The sequence below is a fragment of the Hylaeus anthracinus genome, unplaced genomic scaffold (assembly GCF_026225885.1).
Source record: "Hylaeus anthracinus isolate JK02 unplaced genomic scaffold, UHH_iyHylAnth1.0_haploid 12000, whole genome shotgun sequence".
NCBI classification, from domain to species: domain Eukaryota; kingdom Metazoa; phylum Arthropoda; class Insecta; order Hymenoptera; family Colletidae; genus Hylaeus; species Hylaeus anthracinus.
The window spans coordinates 2,044,546-2,067,797 of NW_026534347.1; the positions used below are offsets into that span (position 1 = coordinate 2,044,546).

Genomic DNA, 23,252 nt, shown 5'->3' on the forward strand with positions numbered 1-23,252 from the left:
TTACCCTTTTAGGGAGGCATCAGACATTGTTCAGACATTATATGAAGAACTAGTTCTTACACATACTATGCAAATAGAAATAAAGTAATAGCAAAAAGGAAGTATTTTATGCTTCTAATTTACATTTGCATTCATAAATAATACGTGTATACATTATACTTTATATTACAATTAACATAAATTTTAAGATAGCAGATACATAATGCTTGCCTTATACGATCTGAAACATATACTTTAATAAATAGTCTACCATTCAAACGCTTTACATGTTTATTTATTACATTAGATTACAAAAAGAGTCACTTAAGGACACGTTAAGACTATTTACATTTCTTTAGAGGTACTGATCTCGAACAATTAAGATTCATAAAATTGTACTTTTTTTTTACTTCAATTGTATATCTCGACAAAGAGAAAGAGAATCGTGTTATTCTTGTTATGGCATTAACTCCGTTTTGCGTTAGGGAGGTTCTAGTGCGACCTTGACGCTTCGAAGAAAATGCGATTGCAAAATTGATTTCTAAATATAAAAAAATCGAACGAGAGAAAAAGAAAAGCGGTGAAAATCGCGTGATGTCGTTAAAAAAATATTCGATTACGGAAAGAAGTAGATTATCCTCGGGTAAAACATTGGGACTTGTGACGGAAGAAGAGGGCGCGCGCATCGTGGCGCGTCGCCCTTACGATTTCCGGTAAAGCCACGTGACCCAGCTAACGGTCGCTGTTGCCCTGAAGCGTCATGGAAAATTCCCATTCCCGACCAACAACCCTTCCCCTCCCTCCTCTATGTACATACCCCCTGCTCGCCCCTTCTCCTAGAGAGTCCCCACTATGGCGTTGTCAGGTACTTATGTACATCCCCCACTCCTGTGCGAAATTCTCCTTCCCCCACCACCTGGCCGGTGGTACCGGATGTGCGGCAACGTCGCAACCGTTAAGTACATAAGGACGAGTGGTAGGGGGACGGAGGGGGATACGAGAAAGAACTGGCAACGTGTACCACATTCAAATCTGGACGGAACCCGGTCGGCCTCTCGGTTCACCTCCGCACAAAACAGCAGAAAACGCGGGCCGCGAGAGAATTGCGTGCACAGTTGGAACGGGTGATCGACAAACGTTTTCGCGCGATCTAGTCCCGCGATCTTTTTGTGCAAAACGTCGTGTCCCATTGTCAAGTACACTTACAAATAGATTAACAAACATAGAGAGCGTATTTCGCGGCGCCCTCGCGCGACACGACCCTTTCGCTTTTCCCCCCCGTGCAGTGAGTATTTCGCGCGCGCGCACGCAGTTTAATGTAAATGTCACGAGAACGAAGGGGTAGCGAGACCGCGTGGCGGAAGTGTTGTTTCGTGTGGTGGAATTATGTGCATGGACATTCAGGTTAACGAGAAGAAGAAGATGATGAATGACAAGAATCACGACGAAGACGTACAAGTCGTCGAATGCCGAGTCACGATAGGTAAGCTTTGAGGTTATGGGTGGCGGCGGCGGCGGCGACGACATCAGACTCGCGCGTATCGTTCTGCCTCCCTTCCCCCACTCCCCAACTGTCTTCTTTCTCTCTATGTGATCTATCTCTGTTTCTCCTCCTACCGCTAGTATTACTCTCTCGTTGGATAACTCCTCCGTCCTTCTTCCTCTTTTGCTGTATTCCTCACTCGATTTCCTACCACGTCCAATCGCGTTACCATCGACTTTGCGCGTGTGTATGTGTTTGTGTTCGCCCAGTGCCTTCAAGTACACATCATGCTTTCTGTGTTTTGTACGAACTGCACCTCGTGCAGACCCGGCGAAACGTGGTCCCTCGATCTGACTACCTGTCAAACATCTGTAACTCCTCTGCTGACCACTTAACGTTACAACATTGACACGTGGAACTTGGATGTACGTATCCAAAGTCTAAGACGTGCTTTTCATTAAGTCTTCTCTAATTTTCAAAATATTTGTACAACTAGTTGACAATGACTTTTCAATGACTCTTCTGTTTGTAAATATTGAAATTAGCGTGTCTGAACTCGTCGGTTTACGAATAGGTCAAATTTTAAGTCACGTGGGCATACAATTATTTATTGTGCTTTCTTGCGAGGGATACAATCAAACCGATGGATATATGAATTATTTTTGAACGATACGCGATAATGTAAATAATAGAAAAGAAAGTATCGATGTATCATTTCATTATATTATCGTAATATAGAAATCACGTGACTGTTTACTAGGATTCTTAAGTTTTTTTTTTAAATTTCTATCGATGGTATTTGTATCCCATCTACATAGTTTACAAAAATGTTTGTACATTCTGCCGAGTACTAGTTATAACTTATTGTTTACATTGTACTTACAAATCTTTGACAAGAAAATTTATTTTCGATATTTCTTCGATGTATGATCGATAAAAGGATGTTATTCTCATTTCAACTTATCCGTCTGTGCTTGCAAGGTATGACGTCACGGTTTATTTAAAGCAAATGGTAAGATGATCCTAGCAATATCGTAGATGTTTTTTAGAAAGAAGCTGTGTTACGAATACTTAAATTAGAGAATCACACAAGTACGAAGCTTGAAACGTGTCAATTTTCATCAACAATCCGTGTAAATAGGAAACTCTCTTGAACGTCAGAATGTAATTTTACATTTTTATAAAAATGTACCTACTTCAAATTACTGTGAATGACTTCCCACACATATTTATCCGTTATTTATTTATCGAAATACAGTATACATGTATGTATGTATACTGAAATTTGAGGTTAGGATAGTTCGCTTTTTAAAACCAAAGAGTTTTATACAATAGTTTGTATTACCAATTTAAGTAATTTTTTGCTCGATCATTTCAGTGCAACTAAACGACATAAAATATATAACGTTAACGTTAGTGCATACATGTATACAGTCCACATGAATGCAGTATACTTTTCAATTTTTAAAGATGATCGTCATTTGTTTATCAATCGAATTTCATCCTATTTTTCAATTATTTGTTGTGTGGTTAGAAACTACTCTATATAAGACAGAATTTTTGTCGAAGTGTTATTTAAGTACGTATAGACACCACGACGTACCTTGATTAGCAACACCAATGATCATTCTACTATCAATATGTGAAGAAATAATTGGTACAACACAAAAGGTGGAAGAACATCGAAAGTTAATCGATCGCAGACATTGGCGGGGAATAGTATGGCGGCCGTCTTTGAGATTGTTATGATCAAAGAAAATGGTACTGTTTTTCCTTCATACTTAACGTAATTACAGAATTCTCGGCGCCACGTGTTAGCATACTTAATAGAAAGTAAACAATTATTATCATCGAGTATGACATTTTAAATATACAACAACCGTGTAAGGGAGATTCATAGTTATATATTATTTTTTTATTAATTTATATAGAATGTACGAATAAAAATTGTTGCGTTCATACAATAAATTTCAACGGTTTGTTAAAATTTCATGTTATCGATTTTTTATATAATTTTCACCAGGCATAATATAGTAACTTTATATATATATATATGTGTATAATAAATAATTTTTTCCTGTTATAAAAGTACGTTTTTTTTCGAATTACTTAAATATTTATATTTAAATTTGTTTAGCGAATATGTATATTAAAAAATATTAATGTTTTAATTGTGAAACAACTTTATAAAAATTTGTGAACATATCGATATAAAATAGATTTTTAATAGGTGAATTTCAAATGAGAATTAGTATATTTTATTACAGCCCATAAATTACCGATAACACAACATCTATACTGTATGTACTAGCATTCGTTCTAGTTGTTCCGCACCTCTACGCCTCGTGTAACATGGATCACAGACTCGCTCCTTCGCGAGCGAGCGTCCGCCCGTTTACTCCGCCGGCATATATATGCTAAAGCGACTATATACTCTGTACATAGGAGAGCGTGAGCTTGGGGGGGAAATATGTGCACGCGCAGTACATAATGTACCCGCCCCTATGTACTACATAAGAACCGAAGAATGATGTAACAAAGAGGCAGTTTCACGGACTTTGCCGAGGACTCCCGAGGCAACGGCTTCGTACAAGTCGCATGCGTACTTGTATGCTATGGGGACAGACACAATGAAGCTTGTCAGCTGCTACAAGTGTACGCCGCCATGTGCAATTCTACTGAGTTGCGCAAAAAAATTACGTCTACAAAAATGATAGAACATACTTGTACGATTCTTTTCCATCGTAGCAATCGAACATTCACCTTTCCACTAAACATACGTCGCGTACCCTCTGTTATGAAATGAACCAAACGATGACCTTCAAGTCGTTCGTCTTATCACGATGGAAGGAAGCATATTCCGTTTAAACGTGCCTAGATGTACAATATTTCGCTGCGTTACGTAATGTTTGTTCTAATGATTTCATAATTGAACAAAACGTAATAACAAACGTTTCGTTGTTGGAGAGGAAAAAGAGACTAGAAAATGTCAGAGTATGTAAGAAAGACTGAGAAATATATCGCAGTTGTGGCAAAGAGAATGAATAGATTGGAAGAGGGCACATCCGGTTCGACGCCATATTGTTCTTTGGTAATCTCTTCCCCCTCCATTTTCCACCGTTTCCCCTCCCTTCAGACTAAGTGTGCCTTCGCTCGGCATAGCAACAGCAGCAATAGGGGGCTACTATAAATAGATCGCTACGACCTTCCAGTGTTGCCAAAACGACTGGCCCAGCGTACATCGTGGAAGAAATCGGGCCAATCAAGGCCGCATCGCCCATTTCACGATGGCAACGTCGCATCATTGGAATGGTGATGTTTTTGTTACAATAACTTTTAAAAAAAGCTGACGACGAATAATCAAACGTTTTAACTTATTTATATTTAATTAGTTTCTTTCAAATTTTGTAATTCTCTCGAGTTTTATTTTGGTCTTCAATTTTCCGTGTTAGTACATTCAGTTAACGATACGTACAAGGTATATTCCAGTATGCCGTGGAAATATACTCATAGTATATTAATATGACGATGATAAACGGATTTCGTAGGTATTTTTTATTCCATATTTCTTTTAAGTATCGATCAAGCGACGTTGCTTTTCTCCGCATACATCTTCTATGTATTCGTATAATATATTACTGAAAAGTGAAAAAAGAGAGAGAGAGAGTGGGCGTGTCTGCAGCGAGAACTGGCAACGCTGCGGTCGTAAATCATGATTAAAATAATAAGTATAATACATATGTAGTACATAGGAGGCCGTTGGGTATATGTATGTAAGAGCTGCGCAAAGGCACAAACAGCGATGTACATCTGGCTGGGTTCTGCGCAGTTTCAATTCCCCCACTTTTGTTATTTGACCCCCACTATCACGCAGAATCCCACGGATAAGTTCCAGAAGTCGCAGTGGGGGGTGAAACGCGGGTGTTAGAGGAGGGAAGGGCACCTGAAACCACGACTATATACCCCCGCGTGCGTTTACCAATCTTGGCACTTTGCCTGAAAGAGCATATCGACCGTGCGACGTTGTCACATCGTCTGCGCGATCTTACGCGCTGGCCCTGGCCACTCTTTGAGCGGTATGTACCTAGCTGCTGCAGCCGATCCCTAACACACGATGCGAAATCTGATCAACGATATATGGTTCACCTATTTATATGATACAGTAACGTACCTAGTGAACATTTCATATTTTCCTAAATGAAAATTAATGTTCCGGCTAAACACAAGTGACGAACTCAAAATATGTCACTTTTACAGGGAAGAACAAATTTGTTGAATTAGTAAAAAAGGAGCGTCTTATATGATGAGTTTTCTTATGACATTGTGATACGAACACAATAATTATATATGAAGGTTCACTGTAAGAGATATTGTTGTCAAATGGTATTTAATATACGGAACTCGAAGGATATAATTTGTAGTTTTTAACGTCTTTCAAAAATGCGTTTCTTCTCGTAAATACGATACATTCGCCTACTATTCTACAGTTCTTATTCGTTGTCGGTAGTGTGCGTACAGTCGGTTTCAAATCGTTACAATACGGAAACGGGGTTCATCGTGCAAATTTTCAAACACATATTTAGACATTACCAACGTGGCGAAGTGCGTTTAAAAGGCATGTGATAATACACAAAGACTGATAGAACTTTTGCTAGTGAAGAACTTGAACGACGTTCACATGGCATGGGACAGGCATGCGTATTAACGGAGGATATAAAGATTTTCCTATTTTTTCTTAGTTTTCTCAGCACTTGTATTTTTGTTCGTTATAAAATGTTACGATTGAAACAGCATTAACAAGATTATTTATAGTTTTATATCTTCTAATGTTTTTGGACCAACGTTATCGTAAAGAACAATATTATCCACATGTACATAAAGTCACGATGTGTAAGATAACTATTTACGTTAATCGTATTCTGTTCGAGATTTTAGTAAGTTTATACCACAAAATTGAATACACCCTTCCCTTGTCACTGTTCGGCTTCGACTAAAGACTGCCGCCACGCAACGCTCTTATATACCACTGTGTATCGAACATCAAAGTACGCGGCTATATTACAATTAGTATAAAAAGAATTTGCTTCGCATTATACGAGTTACTTGCTCTTAATACATTGACAAATAGTTCTTTACATCGAATTAATACTTCTTGCAACATTGAACTATTTAAACATTACGATGCATAACGATACTCTAATTAGCAATATTACACCTTACGGTTACTTTTACATTTACTTGATGCAAATTATCGGCGCATGCGTTACATTTAATTCACATCGAGAAACTAGATCCTAGTTAATAATATTAGATGTAGTGGATAGATGGCGACAGCTGTCGGATTCTCCGTCAATCCCCAACAATAGACATTTATCGAGATAACGCAAAGGTTTAATCTAAATTTCGAATGATATCGCAAATTCATAAATCGTATAATAATTTTATTTTATAAAAATTTAACGTTCTTCGTATGAAACAGCAGAGATCAAAGTATCTATAAACATTACAAGTACAATTTATCATGTCTCTCGCATCGCGAGCTCTTAACGTCGACTAATTTGTTGTTTGTCCAACAGGACTCGATGGAATACGTTTTAACGTTAGATTTATCGGAGAAAAAAATGTGTAACGATGTAAAAGTTGGATGTGCCAGTGGATGATTGGTGAAAAGTACGGAACGTAATAAAAACCGTCAAATGGATTCCTAAAAATGGAAAGTTAAAGTGAACTGGACATGTGTGCGCGGAGGACGATACTGGCACGTACCTAGCAGTACAGTCCCGATGGAAAACTGAGCGTGCCGCTCTGGTCCGTAGGATTCGTGGTCGGCTAGACCGCGGAATGCCTAGTGTCCCGTGCAGCTGCAGGCAGACAGCTCGATGCTACGGCATGGCCTACTGTACGGCCTGAAATCGGAGATTTACAAAGGCCAGGTCCGTGTAAAATGGCGCTACCCTCCATCGAGAGCACCTTAATCCACGGCAAAGCTTCGCCGGGGTCCAGAGGTACGCCCGTTCAAAGAACATGTACGTAGTCAGTGTCAACGGTACCGTCTACGTACGTTTATCTACTCCCCAATGTATCCCTCGAGAGTTGTGCGTGGTCAACTGTTTCGCCCCTACCTGCTATAATTGTAGACAGCAGACAAAGTGAAACGTCGAGGGAAAGCGTGAAAACTAGAAGGCAAAGAGAGTCGAAACAGGGGGAACTTTTCCGTGCGAGCCTCTGTTCGGCTTCTCGTCGTGTAACATGGTCGCGTGTCGTCTCCATCGACAGTGCACATCGGTAGGCAGACGCACTCGCGTATAACCTCTCCGCTGGTGCGTCCACCTTTGCCTCGGTCGAAATGTGATTTAAATTCAACTAAAATACACAAACGAACGTCGAAGATGAGGAACGACATTATGGATATGCACATAGTGAACGCCGATAGCAGTACGGACGCCATATGGCTCGAGAAAAGGAGTCCATCGCAGACTGCACCACCCGATCAAGTGTCACTCAGTACGTCATGAATACGTCTTTTCGTATCGAAGAAAGATGTTGCGTTTTGCGAAATTAGTGTGCAAAGTCTGTTAATAGTTCCTCGACCGGTGTATGTCCGTGTGATTTCGGTCAGCGTTGTGTTTTTGTTAGTAACGTTGATAGAAAAGAGCGTGAGGATTCTGTGCGTTTTGCCTTCGTCTTTCAATTCATCGAAATAAACGAAACGTTCGTTGAACGTTTAACTCTATCGGAGTAATAATCGAAGATTGTCTCGTTTGAATATTCATTCGAGAGTGATCGTGGGAAATGACTGGAATCAACGGTGCGTTGTCAATTAATACGGAGTGTTTTCGGTGTACTTGAGAATTTTATGAAACCACAAGTGAATATATTGCATTCGAGTATACAACCAAATTTGACACTTCTACATGACCGCTTTACGTGTTCTTCCAAAGTGTGATATTTTTTATGTAAAATACAGAAGGTCTCCGAACGTAGATTAGAAATAAGTTATCGTGCGGTATAAAAATTAAATGGAACTGTTTTCGTGTAAATATATTACGGAGTGAGCTTTTTATGTCTATCTCACAACTGTGCTTTGTACGAAAGTGTATAAGCAATTATCCGTGATTGTGATTAATACTTGTGCGTTACTAATCCGTTAAACATTTTGGCCCGCGATAATTGCTATTTGGAATTCGTATTAATTCCATCTATCAATGTATTAATTATTTTCCGAATAAACTGTGTCTGTGACATGCGCATGGTTCGCATACACGTGTATACTTCGACCGCATCGTAAGAGCGTCGAAATTTGTCCTACCATAAAAGTTCAGTTCCTTACGATACAAACAAACGGTTTAAATCTCAAATGGATTAACTCGTTAAATGAAATTTAAGACCGCGCAGGGTCATCGTTTGTATGCGATGCGTATAACAGGATGATAAGAGATAATTGTTGGAATTCATTACCGACTATATGTATATACGTATATCGTAACCGAGCATTGACACGCGATATGTTTTCCCGCGCTCTTCTCCGTCGACTTCCCGCCTAAATTTCTTGTGCATTCAACGATTCCACAAAATTCGGCAAGAGTGAATCTTTTAAAGTGAAATTCTTTAATACTTTTTCCAGTGAAAAATAATTGTTTCGCGTTATTCCGCGTTCATCGAACAATTCTTTTCGCGATAGTTAAAACATTTCTCACTTGTTATTATCCGTTTATAAATCAAATCTTCGATTGTATTAAATTCAATTATTGAATCATTCTATTCACGTTGAGTGTAATGGTTAAGCAGTGAAACCGGTTTCTATATTTTCTGCCTATGTAAACAATAGTGGTAATTGAATTACTACAAGCGCGCGTGACTGTGTTACTTGCCGAGGGATGAGTGTTGTGTATATGAAAGTGTTCTTAATTGTAATTTGCTTTCTTTTTACTATTTAATGTTAATCTTACCAACTCTAGTATATATCAACTCGAGTAATCTAATTATTTTATTTTCCACTGTTTCAGGTTTTGATAAAATCGCCGTCAAACAAGAACTTCCCGATGAGGCGGAAATCCGAGAACTGGCGGCCAAAATGGTGGAAGCAAACAAGGCGAAAATGGTGACCGGGGTAGCGGGGCCACCGCAACAAAGGCCACCGCAGTGTCTCCTTCCGCAATCGAATCTTCCTGGCATTTTAGGATATTTGAATAAACGACCGGCCGATTCGTCGACCGGTGCACCAACGAAACCCCTTCCCGCGGAAGGTAAAGTACCTCCAGACGACGAGAGTCAAAGAGGACGTTTCGGATGGACGAGTTTCGACGACTGTCACATACCGTACATATTTCGTTCCGGCGAGAAGTATTGCGCCGTACGAATTTTAGAATCTAAGCTGCTGAACAAGTACCTGAGTTACCTGCACTCTGACATCTACAGTTGCACGTGCATAAGAAGTTATTATATTACGGAGGCGGAGAGCAAGCTGTTCACCGAGATAAACGTGAAACATTGCGAGAATCAATTCGGTAGAGACCAATTCACGTGTAAAGACTTGGTGGTTCGACTGTCAGACGCCAAGGAGTTTTACACCTTTTTGGACGTGTGTTACACGAAATTAACGGCGGGAACGAATCCCAACGTGTCTGGCGGCCACAAGGCCGAGAAATGCGGATTCATTCGTATAAACAAGGAATCCGTGGTTCCCTACACGGTGAAGGATGGTCTTCAATACGTGCCGTTGTTTTACTTTGAGGGCGAGACAGAGAATTTGAAACTGAAAGCGGAGAAGCTCGAAGGCTGGGACTTGTCGTATTTGAAGTTTTGTTGCAAAGTACAGGGTATTCGTAACGAACTGTTCGCAAGTGAGACATGCTCGGTGATTAGTTTGAATGACATTAAAAGTTACTTTCCTCCTGGTACGGGATTCGAGGACTATTGGCCGACTAAAGTTATGGACTCTCAGTTGTTAGTGACTAGCAAAGGTAGTGGTACCGGTGGCGGATGGACAAAACAACCGCCGACACCACCCGCGACGAAACCCGTTACCGTGCAAAATAATGTGAATAAAGCACCAATTGATGCGCGTGTTGCTCCTATACGTAATATATTACCCCGTGGATCGGTTTCTAACGCGTCCCAAGTACAACAACAGCAGCGTGGTGTCGTCAACCAGCCGAGACCTGTTGTGACTACGCATCCCGCGCATTCGTCGCCGACGGCACTTCCTCCTGGCAGGCCGAATATCGTAACGCAACCGATGTTGAACTCTGTGCAAAATGTTAACGGTTGGACGGGGCTCGTTGGTGGTCAGCCCACTTTCCAAACAGCGCTCGTTTCTCAGGCGAATTCCATTATACGAATGCCCTCGACTTTAAACATGCACAGTGTAAGTTTCTTTCAAGGACTCCTATATAAACGGAACATATTTCGATGTAGAAACGTATTTGACCGCTTAATACTCGACACTCTTAAATTATTACCATAGACTTTCACACGTATTTTTTCTATTTTTTAATTATACAGCAAATGTCTACGCAACCAAAAAATTATTCCCAACAACCAACTAGAAGTAGAGGGGGTGGCGGCAGTGCAACAGCTCAGTATCCTGGAGTATACCCGGTTACGACTATGCAGACTGTCGCTCAGGCCCAACCACCCCCTCTTGTCAGAGCAACAGTCCATTCCAGTCAATCTAATCTTGGGTGAGTAGCAAAAAATATTCTTGACATGGTTTTCAATATGTGTTTTTTTTTTTTTTTTTTTTAAATTATAAAGCATTGAAATATTCGAAACAATTTTTTTTACTTATTAAGCATTTCTTCTTGCCTTACATAGCATTATCGATACTTTGTACTTGCTTTCGGTTTAGCGATTGAGACCAGTATATTAGGTGTGAGTTAAATGTTAAAAAGCACGCAGTGAAATAGTTTGTTTAAATCCATACATACTTAATATTGTTCCCTACTCGAAAGCTAATTACGATTCGTTTCATTTAATACATTATTAGAAGTATCTAAGGTGAAAATAAATTAAATATACGTGTTGTATTCGTTCGATGATTCATTTATTCGAACGTTCGTATTTTCCTATAGTTCGTAAGTGCATACGAAAATTTTTAAATGATTATTTAATACGGTGTCGTTAGAATAAAATGAGCATGCGATATCAAACTTTAGGGACCTATTTTGTTTGTTTGAAAGTACATAATAATACTTGTATTTGTAAAAGATTATTTTTTTTTATTATGTGGAGAACCTGCACTATAGCTTTTTGCATTTGTACATACAATGTATGATTTTTTTGTATAGTTATCCAACCTATGGGAAGGATGACTGGTGAGTCCCTGTAAAATGTACTATAGTCATGATTACTACATAAAAGTAAGATAGCATGCACAAAAATACTATGATTAACAATCTTCTGGTTTATGCAAAACTGCAATAACTATATATTGCCTGTATTGCCTAGTTAAACATAATTTATATGTTTACTATTCTTATTTCTTTATTTCGCTAAACACCTATATTCCCTTTTGGAGTATAGTTTTGTTTTTTCATTTACATCTTACATTGTAATCAACTTTTTTTTGCAAATTTCATTCAATTAGATGACATACATGGGAAATGCAAATAACTTGTTTATTATTATTATTTATAAACACTTTACATGTAGTATAACTATTTCATTTACTTATTTATTATTATCTTCAATAATATATTACTTTGATCCTTAACTCATGGTATTCATTCTTTTAATAATTAGCAAATAAAATACTAAAATATACGCAAATCTACAAAATGTTGTTATAGTATTATAATTTTTGTTGATGTTATTAAATATATAATGAATCAATGTATACATTTTGTAGGGATCTCTAATTGCAACAGTATAAATAGTTAAAATTTAGTACTTGATGTACATAGTTACTTAATATTTAATGTACATATTTTCATTTGCTTTAGTACATAAATTATTCCAAACTGTTTTCAAGAAGATATAGATTGTACATGAAGTGTATACAGTAGTGAATGCTATTAAATATTTCATAATTTTCCCAAGTATTACGAATCAGCTTAACTAAATTATAATTTAAGTTTCTATATTTTTTAAAATCGAATATAAAATTTTTTTATTTTAGGGTTACGTCTACGTATACTACACCTAGTTTAGGTGTACCTAATGCAGTCACTGCAAATACATACCCCCAAATGCTTGGTTTAAGCGAACAAGTACAAGCTCTAATGCCATCGCCGACATCTACATTGTTGCACCAACAAAGGCATACACCATCCGTACATAACGCATCTCACACAAAATACCCACCACCATTAATACCAGTTAATGGTAACAATAACAATTCCAGGTACGGAATCGTAATTTTCTGTTTTTTAAACCGAGGAACATTCTCGGAAAAATAAGCAATTAATGCGTTGATTATACATCGAAATGTGTAATTGTAGGGATTCGAGAGGTAGGAAACAATTGATATCGATACCGGAAACACATGTATCAACCTGTCAAGTTCAACCTTATCAAATTCAGAAAGCACTCGTCGAAGATAAGATGGTACCTTGTATTAATTTCAAGCCATACATTTACTCCGAATTGTTGATGACGCTCTCCGATTTCGTCGCTCAGTATTTTCCAGCCTGTGACATCAATGGTTGTCGACAGGTTATTACTGATGTCTTGCACATAGATTTATATCAAGGAAATAGGTAAGACATTACCGTCTTTATACGGGCGTTCGTACATAGTAAGAGAGCTATTAATTTTAAACGCTTTTCTTTAAAGGTTACAAATGAACATGTTAATGGAAGCTGGGAAGTGTTCGTCTTTGAACGAGGAGCTACCTTTAATACAAGTAAAAAGTATAATGAAATACATGCCCCAATTGAAGTACATGTTCAATAGAGGAGACATGGTGATTGCACCTGCACCAGCACATTCCTCTGAGGAACACCCTGCCAAAAAGCGTCAACGCACCAGCTAGGACTGGCTACAGCCTTACTGGCCTACTTATGATTACTATCACTCGGCATTTTGAAAAAGCCGATTACTTTGACTCGTGTGTAACAAATCAGCATTATGTGCTCTAAGAAAACGCGAAATATAGATGAATCTATACTGACGTCATGTGCCAGAGAGTGCATACAACTGATGATGATTACCTTTTATATACAAGGGATCCGTGACATACTGCAAGCTACTTCTTTCTCCAAAGTGTATCTATGCGGCGAAAGTCTGCTTGTAAATAAAACTGAGATGTATAAAACTAGCATTGCACAGTTGGCAATTCAAATATGCTTTTATATTAAGATTAATAACAATTTTCTTTAATATTTCGTTCAGAACTCTAAGACGACAAGTGAAAGAAAAGCAAGAACAGAAAATATAATTATCAAGACCATTCCTCATTATTTTTTTTTTTTTTTTTCATTTCATTTCATTTCATTTCATTTTTCTACCTCTGCTGCAGAGTATCTTACGCGTAGTATTTCTTTGTAAATAAACTGAAAGTTCTAATCGTAATGTGATTCGGAGAAAGAAAGTGCTAATATACGATTCGTTAATGGACATGAAGTGCTGTAGGTGTATTGTTTAAAATTCACCTACATAACATGCTAAACGAATATCAAACAAATTTGGCATTTGTATATTTAAAGAGATGGAAGTAATGCTTCTTCAAGTTCCTAGCTATCGCTAATACGTATCCTGATAACTAGCTGCAAAATAATTTAAAAATGTTATTAATTCACAACAATGGTTTAATATAAATTGTGACGTGAGTTTATCAAGACTTATTAGGTAAATCATCTTAAGTTTTGAATCTTGGAAAATTGTATTTTCTAAAATTCAGTTATCAAGAACACCGTACACAGTGATGTATTTTATTTTGTTCAGATATTGTCAGTGTTGTAAATATTTAAATCAATAAAAAGAAAAGATGCAGCTTAGGATACCATTAAAAACACGATACACATTAACAATCAATGAGATATATGTCACCAGTGTTTGCAAGAGATTTTCAACTCTTTATTACTTTACGAGTATAATCATTCCAGAAAATGTGCAATTGATTTTGCATTGCTTTTATTAGAATCGATATACTGTTCCTTTGTGTTATGCTTAATAAAATATTAATTATTTAACAAATTCGTGGTTGAAGAATCGTTTACGAAAGGTAATTAACTGTTTCGCTAATATTTTATTTTATTTTTTTTTTTTTAATTAGCGGATTTTGTGATGGTTAAGTATTTATCAAGATCGAACATATCTCATGAATGTTAATTTAAAATTTTAATGTAACACACTTTATGACACTTTGCAAGTTCTTTGTAAAAAAAGACAAGAAAAAAAAAATGAAAGAAACTATTATTGAGTCTTCAAACCTGACAGATTGTGGAACATATAAAAAGCCGCCTGAGATGGTCTTCCGTTATACCCTACAATTTCATATAGGTACAAAAGTTAAAGATATTTATGTAATATAATTTTCCATATTTACAAAAAAAAAAAACATTCGCTGGATGTTTTATACTCTGTTTAAAAAAAAAAAAAAGTAGGGTACGACTAATGAATAAAAGCGAAATCCTTTATGGCGTATTAATACGCAGTTTCAACTGATTCTGCTCTCAAAACAGAGGCTTAAATTAGTATTACTGACTGATTAACTTTCACATTCGCTATTACTATTACATAAAAAAAAAAACAACTAAGTATGTATATATGAAAAAAAAACGTGTATGTATATATGTATGGAGATAGATAATTATAGTGATAAATTAATGTTGACCATCATAGATTTTCCATATAAGAGAAAGGCTTAGGCATCCTGTTACGGTGGAAATGGTATATTTTGTTATTTATAAATTACATTTAGTCATATCATGACTTCAAAGATTCTATTGCCATTGAAAAGACTAACAACTATGGACTGGTGTCTAACTTTTTCTAACGTCGAGGCAAATAAAAGTAATACAAGAAATTCGTACGCAAGAAATATTTCGATAATATTTATTTTTAGCATCTTATACGGCGCCTGATTAAAATTGTTGTATTTTGTTTAAGGAAGATATCGAATGACACCGGTGTATCATTTAATGTTTAACAAAAGCCGTTACAATTTTAGGCACGTGTAACATACTGTAGATATTTTATTTATAAATGAAATAAAATATCGGTAACGTTAATTTTCGTTGTTACGTTATTCTCATATAGCACACGCGTTGTTATAAGTAAATGCAATTTTTTAATGTACGATTACTTGTGCTGAAGGCATAAGCAACAAATAATAAAACATAAATACTATGGAGGGCACGCGAACATAAATTCATAAAGTATGGAAGAATTTCTTGATTTATTTTATTAGCAATTCCAGTACACACAATACTGTACAGTATCAATTGCTTCGTGTTAATACAAGGGTTAAGTAGAGTAATGTATTACACGTATTACGTTTTGAGAAAAAGGAAAGTGAAACGTGGGTTTGTGGGCCCAGTCCAAAAATTAGAACTTAATTATTTTTAGTATGTTAGATTAGAGCATTTATTTGTTAACACATGTTAAAATAATGCGTGTATTATACTTTATCACATTATCATCTGTACATATAGTTCATAAGAATTAGAAATACTAGACATTTCAAATAAATTCATGATATAATTAATGAAGTGTTGATTATTTTATGCGCGGACAAATTTCATCAAACTCTAATTCGTACAAAATGGCGGTTGATGTGCTAAAAAATCTAGGTTTATAAACTCTTTAATTTTATTTGTTGCTGTCAATGGTTCACTCGTTGATATGGCACACCACCGAGGTCGAATTATTTTTATATTGTGAACGAAATAATAATTGAAATTTTATTTCAGAAGACAGACGATATCTCATTACGTTAGATTAAAAAAACAATATATGTATACTAGCGTATACTAACGATCCAGTTTTGAATTCAGAGTACCATAATTGCCCTTTAAAAGGTTTGAAATATTCTAAGTATTTTGATTTTCAAAATAAATTCATCTCGTTACCTTGAAACGAAGTGTTTGATTCGTCGAGAATTCATATTGTACTTAAAAGGCTCCTTTATATAACTTCGGTGTACCGTTCGCTATTTAAAAGAGTAACCAGTTTGGCTTTTAAATGCCGTAAAATGTTGAACCGCGCTCAGCTGTACCGGAAAGACGTCACGTATATTTGAACAGTCCAGTGCTGGCATCTGTGACGGGAGCGAACGAAATTTCACGAGTCTGACCGAAGCAGTCAGTCGCGGTCGCCATTTTGTCGGGTAGTCATCGGGTACGTCGTGTTTCTTTCGGGTTGCCTGTGTTTTTTGGGGCAAGCACCGCCGAAAAATTTGGGGTACGGCACTCACGTACGCTCCCCCAAATGGCTTGTCTGAATACCCTTAAGCAGGAGATCAAAACTCTTGAGTCCGTCTTCCCTAAGAGCCATGAGAGATTTCAGATAATGTCTGCGAGTGTGGACGAACTCAGCTGCAGGTTCGTCGGTAAAAATGGGAAGAAATACGAAATACACGCCAATATCACAGTAAGTGTAACAAGCATGGTTACAATTTCAAACGATAAATCGATTCCGAATGTTCGTCAGGATTTTTCTGTTCGTACGCGGCCACGTTAACTCCCATCGCTGTCTGCGACTGATCGGACAAAGAAACAATAACACTCGTGTTATTATTTGGTGCTTTTGACAAGAGCCATGCCCGGGGAGAACGTACACCGTGTTATTCACCATGCATGCTTTTGTTACCACGATTTCTCGTTACTCTACCGAAGATTTTGTTGTAGCTACGATCGATTCTTTCTCGTTTCAATGAGGCAGTTTCCGTGGAGATTTTCAGACGAATTAATATTGCGGTAAAGGTCAATGTATGTCACAAATAGAGGGTTACCCCTTGCGATAGTACCTGTCCTGTCTATTCGTGGCCAAGAATAAAAAATTTTACCCAACATTCGCTAGCTGTTTAAACAGTTATATATCGTATTTGCACGATACCAAACTATTTACTAATTTTGTATACATCAGATAATTTCTATAGATAAATTAGATAACAATGAGTATATCCATTCGCATTGCTCTTACCGTTGCTATTACCGTTGCTTTTGATACGAAATTATCTATGCATGTATACATATCGTTCAATTAGTTGTTGAATATTTGAGTATAGGGGAAAAGACTTGTTTATCCCCCTTCGTGTATTGCGTTACTACTGCTTAGAATGAAGTTAATTGAATTTAAATTACCGAATATTCAAATTTAAAATTCATTATCGGTAACGTATGCATATATAAATCACGTGTGCTTAAAGAATTGCGTTCTATATTTTTTTTGCTCTTTTTGTCAGTCGCATTATTTCTAAAGGTTACACGTACATCGAAACGTATGTTTTTTTTTTATCTTGTATTTAATAGTGTTTCGTATATGCTCGAATTTGACACTGACAACTCCATACGACGTGTTTATAATTTACGCGTGCGTTTAATTTATAGATGAATTGATTACGCTACTCTATATACATTTTGTTTATTCATTTATTAGAAGATCGATAATATTTGTCCAACTTCACCTGAAACTATAATCACGATTTGGTAGTACTAATTAATTTACGTTTCGTGTTATGCGTATGCATGGACGTGGCACTGACGCTAAACCGACTGCAATCGGCGATAAACCCATATTTAAATAATGTCTAAACTTTTCTGTGAAACATACGTTGTATAGCATAATTACTGATTTACATAGGTTTTCCTGTGCACACTGTCATCAAATTAGCCTTTTATTAATATGTGATTTTCCTCATTGATGATCCTTTTTTTTGCACTTTTTTACTTTTTTAAGGAAATCTGTTTGAATAAAAGAATCTGTTTCAAATATTAATACGTGTAATAGTGTAAGATATTTTTTGCTTTACGAGAATAGATTAGGTTATCACATACGAAAAATGTACATTTGAAAATAGTTCATGCTTTTTAAAGTTGTATTGTTTGAAAAACATATCTTTTAGAAATGAAATTTATTTTGTGCCATTCATTTCACATTCACATTGATTTCAAAAGTAGAGTAGACTTCTATCTAAGATCAGATATAACAAAAAAAAATAGATATATATTATTAAACAAAATTAATATACTTATTTAGTAAAATTGGAGTGTGGCCCATCTACAGTCTAAATATGAGTAACTAGGGTTTATAGGCTACCTATTCTAGGGTTAATTATTAGGATCATACGATATTGTTACACTGTATGAAATGTGGTAAACTTTAATCTATATTTTACAGGAAACTTACCCCTCTACGCCACCAGTATGGTTTGCAGAATCAGAGGAAACTAGTGTCACAAATGCGGTACAAATTTTAAGTAATACCACAGGCCGTGACAACCATGTCATTAACCAAGTTGGGATTCTCTTGAAAGAATTATGTAGACTCCACTCATTACCAGAACCACCTGATGTTGAACGATTAAGAACAGCTTTGGATCCATTGCGCTTAGGAGGACCAAATGAAACCGCGGCGCAAAGGATGGAAGCCGATGATGTCGAAGATATCGACGAAGATGAGGAAAGTGAAACTGAGGAAGATCTCCATTTAGACATGGACGAGGGAGATGCGAACGCGAAGAGTAAGGTAAACACGAAGAAATATTAAATACAAACAGTATTTCAATATTCTAATATATATTCGTATTAATATTGAAATCACTTTGAAGGGCGAAGAAATGGATCTGGAGCATCTTGCGACGTTAGAAAGGTTGAGACAGAATCAAAGACAAGATTACTTAAAGGGTTCTCCCTGTGGGAGCGTGCAAGCCACGGATAGACTCATGAAAGAATTGCGCGACATTTACCGAAGCGACAGTTTCAAAAAAGGTATATTATATAGTCTTGTTCGCGGAATTTTATTAATTGATATACGATCAAAATTTCTTACTATATTTAACTGTACTGCTTTTATTTATTACAGGAATGTACAGCATAGAATTAGTAAATGACAGTTTGTATGAATGGAATATCAGGTTGATGTGCGTTGATCCCGATTCGCCTCTACATAGCGATCTCATACTTCTCAAAGAAAAGGAAGGCAAAGATAGTATTCTTCTCAACATGCTTTTTAAGGTATGTTGATTCGAAATATTTTTCGTATAAAAGCTTTACGTATACATATCGACTCCAACTTGGTTTACGGATTAAAAAGATCGCCACCTATTCTCGCTGTTACAGGAAACGTATCCATTTGAACCTCCATTCGTCAGAGTTGTACATCCCATGATTTCTGGCGGATACGTCCTCATAGGAGGCGCTATTTGCATGGAGCTCTTAACAAAACAAGGTTGGAGTTCAGCGTACACAGTGGAAGCGGTCATCATGCAGATATCGGCGACATTGGTGAAGGGAAAAGCGCGTATACAGTTTCAAGGATCTGGCGGTGCTGGCAAAGTATGCGGTGGTCAAGGTCAATACAGTCTAGCACGTGCACAACAGTCATTCAAGTCTCTTGTACAAATACATGAAAAAAATGGTAAGTCGTTAATTTTATTAATATTTATTATTTCATTGGAATAGAATGTGTATATTACGTATACAGTTCTGTGTCATTTGCTAGATATATTTGTTAGTAAAGGACTCCCTTATAGATGATAGTTAGTTTTCCTTTTATATCCATTTCTAGATATGGGTTAAAGTGATACAGAACATATTATATTCTTGTAGGTTGGTTTACCCCTCCAAAAGAGGATGGCTAATGAACATGAATCAGGGAAAAAGAAAAGTTTGACGCGTGCTTACAGCTGGGACTTTAATTCGGTGTGTGCCCAACAAATAATTGTTACAATAATGATTTAATACACAAAACACAACATTAACTAGGTAACTTAAGATACTGAATTAATCTAAAGCATAATTCCTTTGATGGCTGAGAAGGCTGCCGCGCAAACAGTGAAGTGTTTGGTTCCGTATGCATAGATTTTTCAGTAATTAGTGATTAGATCGCCAATCGCATTTGTAAATGTGAGATATGATCATTTCATCTGGAATTGATTCTTACGTTCGGAATTACTAAGAATCGTAATTATTCCAAATAATATTAATCTTAGTTTCTTTCATTTTGCGAGTATACATGTTGTACGTACGTACGAAACAGTGTAAACATTCTGTGAAATGCGTCTGCGCAATCCGTGCTTCCTGTCTTTTCAACAGGGCGGGCGCCGCGTTGGTTAGCAACTTAGATAGTTATATTGAGAGTTTTTTTAAGTGTTTTTTTTTATCATTGAGATCTTTCATTCGTTTCATTCTATCTTATTATATTTCAATTCTATCATTCACCGTGCAATTCATTGATAAGTTGTTTGGGTATATACATTTGTTAAAAGTAACCAGTAAACGATTAAATATGTGAATAGCGATGTTTCTGGGGGTAAAAACGAATTTTGTTATAGTCTTTCGTATTTATCGGATGATTTTGTTCACCGACGAATCTGGTTTAGCCAAGGGAACGAGCACACAACCAAACCACACTGCGCGAAGTATCTTTACGTACGACATACAATTTTCATAACCTTGTATCTTGCAGTTTAACTCTAGAGATTCTAGAGGGTATGGCATTAGTTACAATCTTCTTAAATTATCCACTTCATACAGAAACGAAGAGTATCTTAACCAATACTAATTTGTTCTATTCAGATAAAGAGATCGTAAATTTCTCATGTAAAAAATATTTTTTTACACTTTTTAAGCAGTCAGTCTCGCAGTGCTAGTTACTAAAAATAATGATTGTAGATACATCTCATAATTTACGTTGCATATACCATATTTATCATTCATATTTAATCTGTAACTAGTAGTATGGTGGAACATTTGTCGAAAATTCTAAACAGCTTTGAATGATCACGTTTTACATTTTCGATCGTATTTGTACGTGTAGGGATCGCATAGCAATATTAGGTAGTGTTATATATATTTCCTTAATATAACTGAATAAAATAAATAAGGATTGTATAGATGTACATACATACGTTCGTATATTGACATCTTGAAAGTGCTCTTTGAGTCCAGTTTTTTAAATCGCGGAATAAACATGATGAATTGAACAAAAAGAATGTAACATATGGTTGTGTGACTCGTTTAGTATGACTCAATTTTGTTATTATCGTCTTACAAAGCGATTGATGTGCTTGAAATTGACACGAAAGTTTGGTTCGTGTGTTGGGCGTACGCTTAAAAGAATTTTTAGTAGTATATATATATATATATATAAATATATATCGTGACATGGATTTGCAATTCAAGATCTATTTACATGATGCATTGAACGAGAAATTTAACGAATAATGAATGAAACTTATTTGTGCCACGGTAGAGTTTACGCTGGCCAGTTAACGAAACGAATAAGACATAATTAACCCTTTGCGCTCGAGATATCTCGCCACAGTTCATACTAGCAGTTTCCAAACTCGCACGATGCTATAGAGGAGGCTCTCAAGCGCAAACGGTTAAAGGAAACACTCGTACATTAATGGCTAGGATCGCAAGACGAGTATCGTTTTTTTTTTCTTTTTATAAATTAATACACGCGTATTATTAGACTTGTATTTTTGAAATTTACGAGACTATGGCTATCCTTGTACGTCTTTCTTCATGGAACGTTTCTTTATCTAGGAACGGATCTTCTTCGTTAATATATGACATTACGAACTTCCGTTGTCTATTTCACGATGATTCGATTACTAGTTGATAGTATCGATGAAATTACATAATGGCCAAAGTATCGCGTATACGTTTTTTTCATAAGCGAATTTCAACTCTTTAACGATTATTCTTTCTTTCGCGTAATCGAGAGTATTTGATTTCACTCCCAGAACGTCTATGCGACTTGTTTCGTACATACATACATTACGTACATAAACACATGTATACATACATGTACACACAAAGACACAACCTCGTATAGACACACGCGTACATCCATGCATATATACATTCATACACATGCTCCGATTCGTGTATATAAATATACATATTCCGTTCCTTGCGTTTCATCTTCGTACGTTGTCCATACGATAACTTCATTAACGCATACCGCGATGGATACCTTCGAGTGTCAGCGCATTCGTTCGATCCTGATGACTGGAATCGCACGAGACCTTCAACAAGAGTACCGTTCATTGTTTATTAAACACGAATCCGCAATCTCTCGACGCATCGATACACCGAATCGCAACGGGGAACATTAGCATTATTGTATTCTCTGATACGACGGCCAGCAACCGTACGAAGATGAAGTGGTACATATGTTATTGGCAATAACGCATGTACGATGATGCATCCGTAAATATAATTATTGGACTAATCGAGCGGAGTAGCATGGGTTACTAGTTTTGTTCGTGGTGTAATTAAACAAATCGTTTGTGAAATTCGTGCGATCAGTATCGTAATGATATCTAGATTTTAAGTGTAAGTGTACAATCAACGAGCTCATTGTCGGTGGGCATCAATGATTTGTACAGCCGCGCCCTACTGACAGTGAGCGTTGGTTGTTCGACGTCGTTAACCGTTATGTTCTTTCTCAGAAAAAGAAAAAAAATAAGCTTTCCTTTCTCTTGTGTCTGTTAAGTTTTTTCTTCTTTCTTGTAAGAACTTGCGAAGCGTATATATTGTAAGCCGCCACGTGGCCTGTATATTTTTGCTACAAATATCGTTAGTAGTACCGTTTCTAAAACGTTCAAACGTTCTTGCGTTTCTCTCTCTCTCTCTCTCTCTCTCTCTCTCTCTCTCTCTCTCTCTCTCTCTCT

The 23,252-nt window shown here is 36.6% G+C and overlaps 2 protein-coding genes across 7 annotated transcripts in view; both read left to right on the plus strand.

Annotated features, from left to right (window-relative positions):
- The first annotated feature begins 67 nt into the window (after nucleotides 1–67).
- LOC128890325 (uncharacterized) lies at nucleotides 68–16,112 on the plus strand. Of its 6 annotated transcripts, none has more exons than XM_054148708.1 (7): nucleotides 68–1,462; nucleotides 9,469–10,829; nucleotides 10,967–11,145; nucleotides 11,752–11,778; nucleotides 12,582–12,806; nucleotides 12,904–13,161; nucleotides 13,238–16,112. In XM_054148708.1, exons 1-7 carry the CDS (start codon nucleotides 1,366–1,368, stop codon nucleotides 13,434–13,436), a joined length of 2,346 nt encoding a protein of 781 aa, XP_054004683.1. In that variant the 5' UTR covers nucleotides 68–1,365; the 3' UTR covers nucleotides 13,437–16,112. The 6 variants fall into 6 exon arrangements, with proteins under 6 accessions (XP_054004683.1, XP_054004685.1, XP_054004686.1 ...); XM_054148710.1 differs by lacking the exon at nucleotides 68–1,462 and adding an exon at nucleotides 7,250–7,488; XM_054148711.1 differs by lacking the exon at nucleotides 68–1,462 and adding an exon at nucleotides 7,250–7,467.
- A 545-nt stretch (nucleotides 16,113–16,657) lies between these two features.
- Nucleotides 16,658–23,252, plus strand: part of LOC128890329 (ubiquitin-conjugating enzyme E2 Q2) — a 9,033-nt gene continuing 2,438 nt past the window's right edge. Inside the window, exons 1-6 of the mRNA XM_054148718.1 lie at nucleotides 16,658–16,996; nucleotides 18,746–19,093; nucleotides 19,176–19,335; nucleotides 19,430–19,581; nucleotides 19,687–19,984; nucleotides 20,176–23,252. The exon at nucleotides 20,176–23,252 is cut by the window's right edge and continues 2,438 nt beyond it. Coding sequence (XP_054004693.1) covers nucleotides 16,835–16,996; nucleotides 18,746–19,093; nucleotides 19,176–19,335; nucleotides 19,430–19,581; nucleotides 19,687–19,984; nucleotides 20,176–20,207 — 1,152 coding nt within the window. The 5' untranslated portion in view covers nucleotides 16,658–16,834 and the 3' untranslated portion in view covers nucleotides 20,208–23,252. The remainder of the gene's footprint in view (nucleotides 16,997–18,745; nucleotides 19,094–19,175; nucleotides 19,336–19,429; nucleotides 19,582–19,686; nucleotides 19,985–20,175) is intronic.

Coding starts and splice junctions, on each gene's coding strand:
- LOC128890325 (XM_054148707.1), top strand. CDS start 7,852: ATGAGGAACGACATTATGGATATGCACATAGTGAACGCCGATAGCAGT. Junction 10,830..10,966: donor CGACTTTAAACATGCACAGT/GTAAGTTTCTTT, acceptor TTAATTATACAG/CAAATGTCTACGCAACCAAA. Junction 11,146..11,751: donor TCCAGTCAATCTAATCTTGG/GTGAGTAGCAAA, acceptor TTTTTTGTATAG/TTATCCAACCTATGGGAAGG.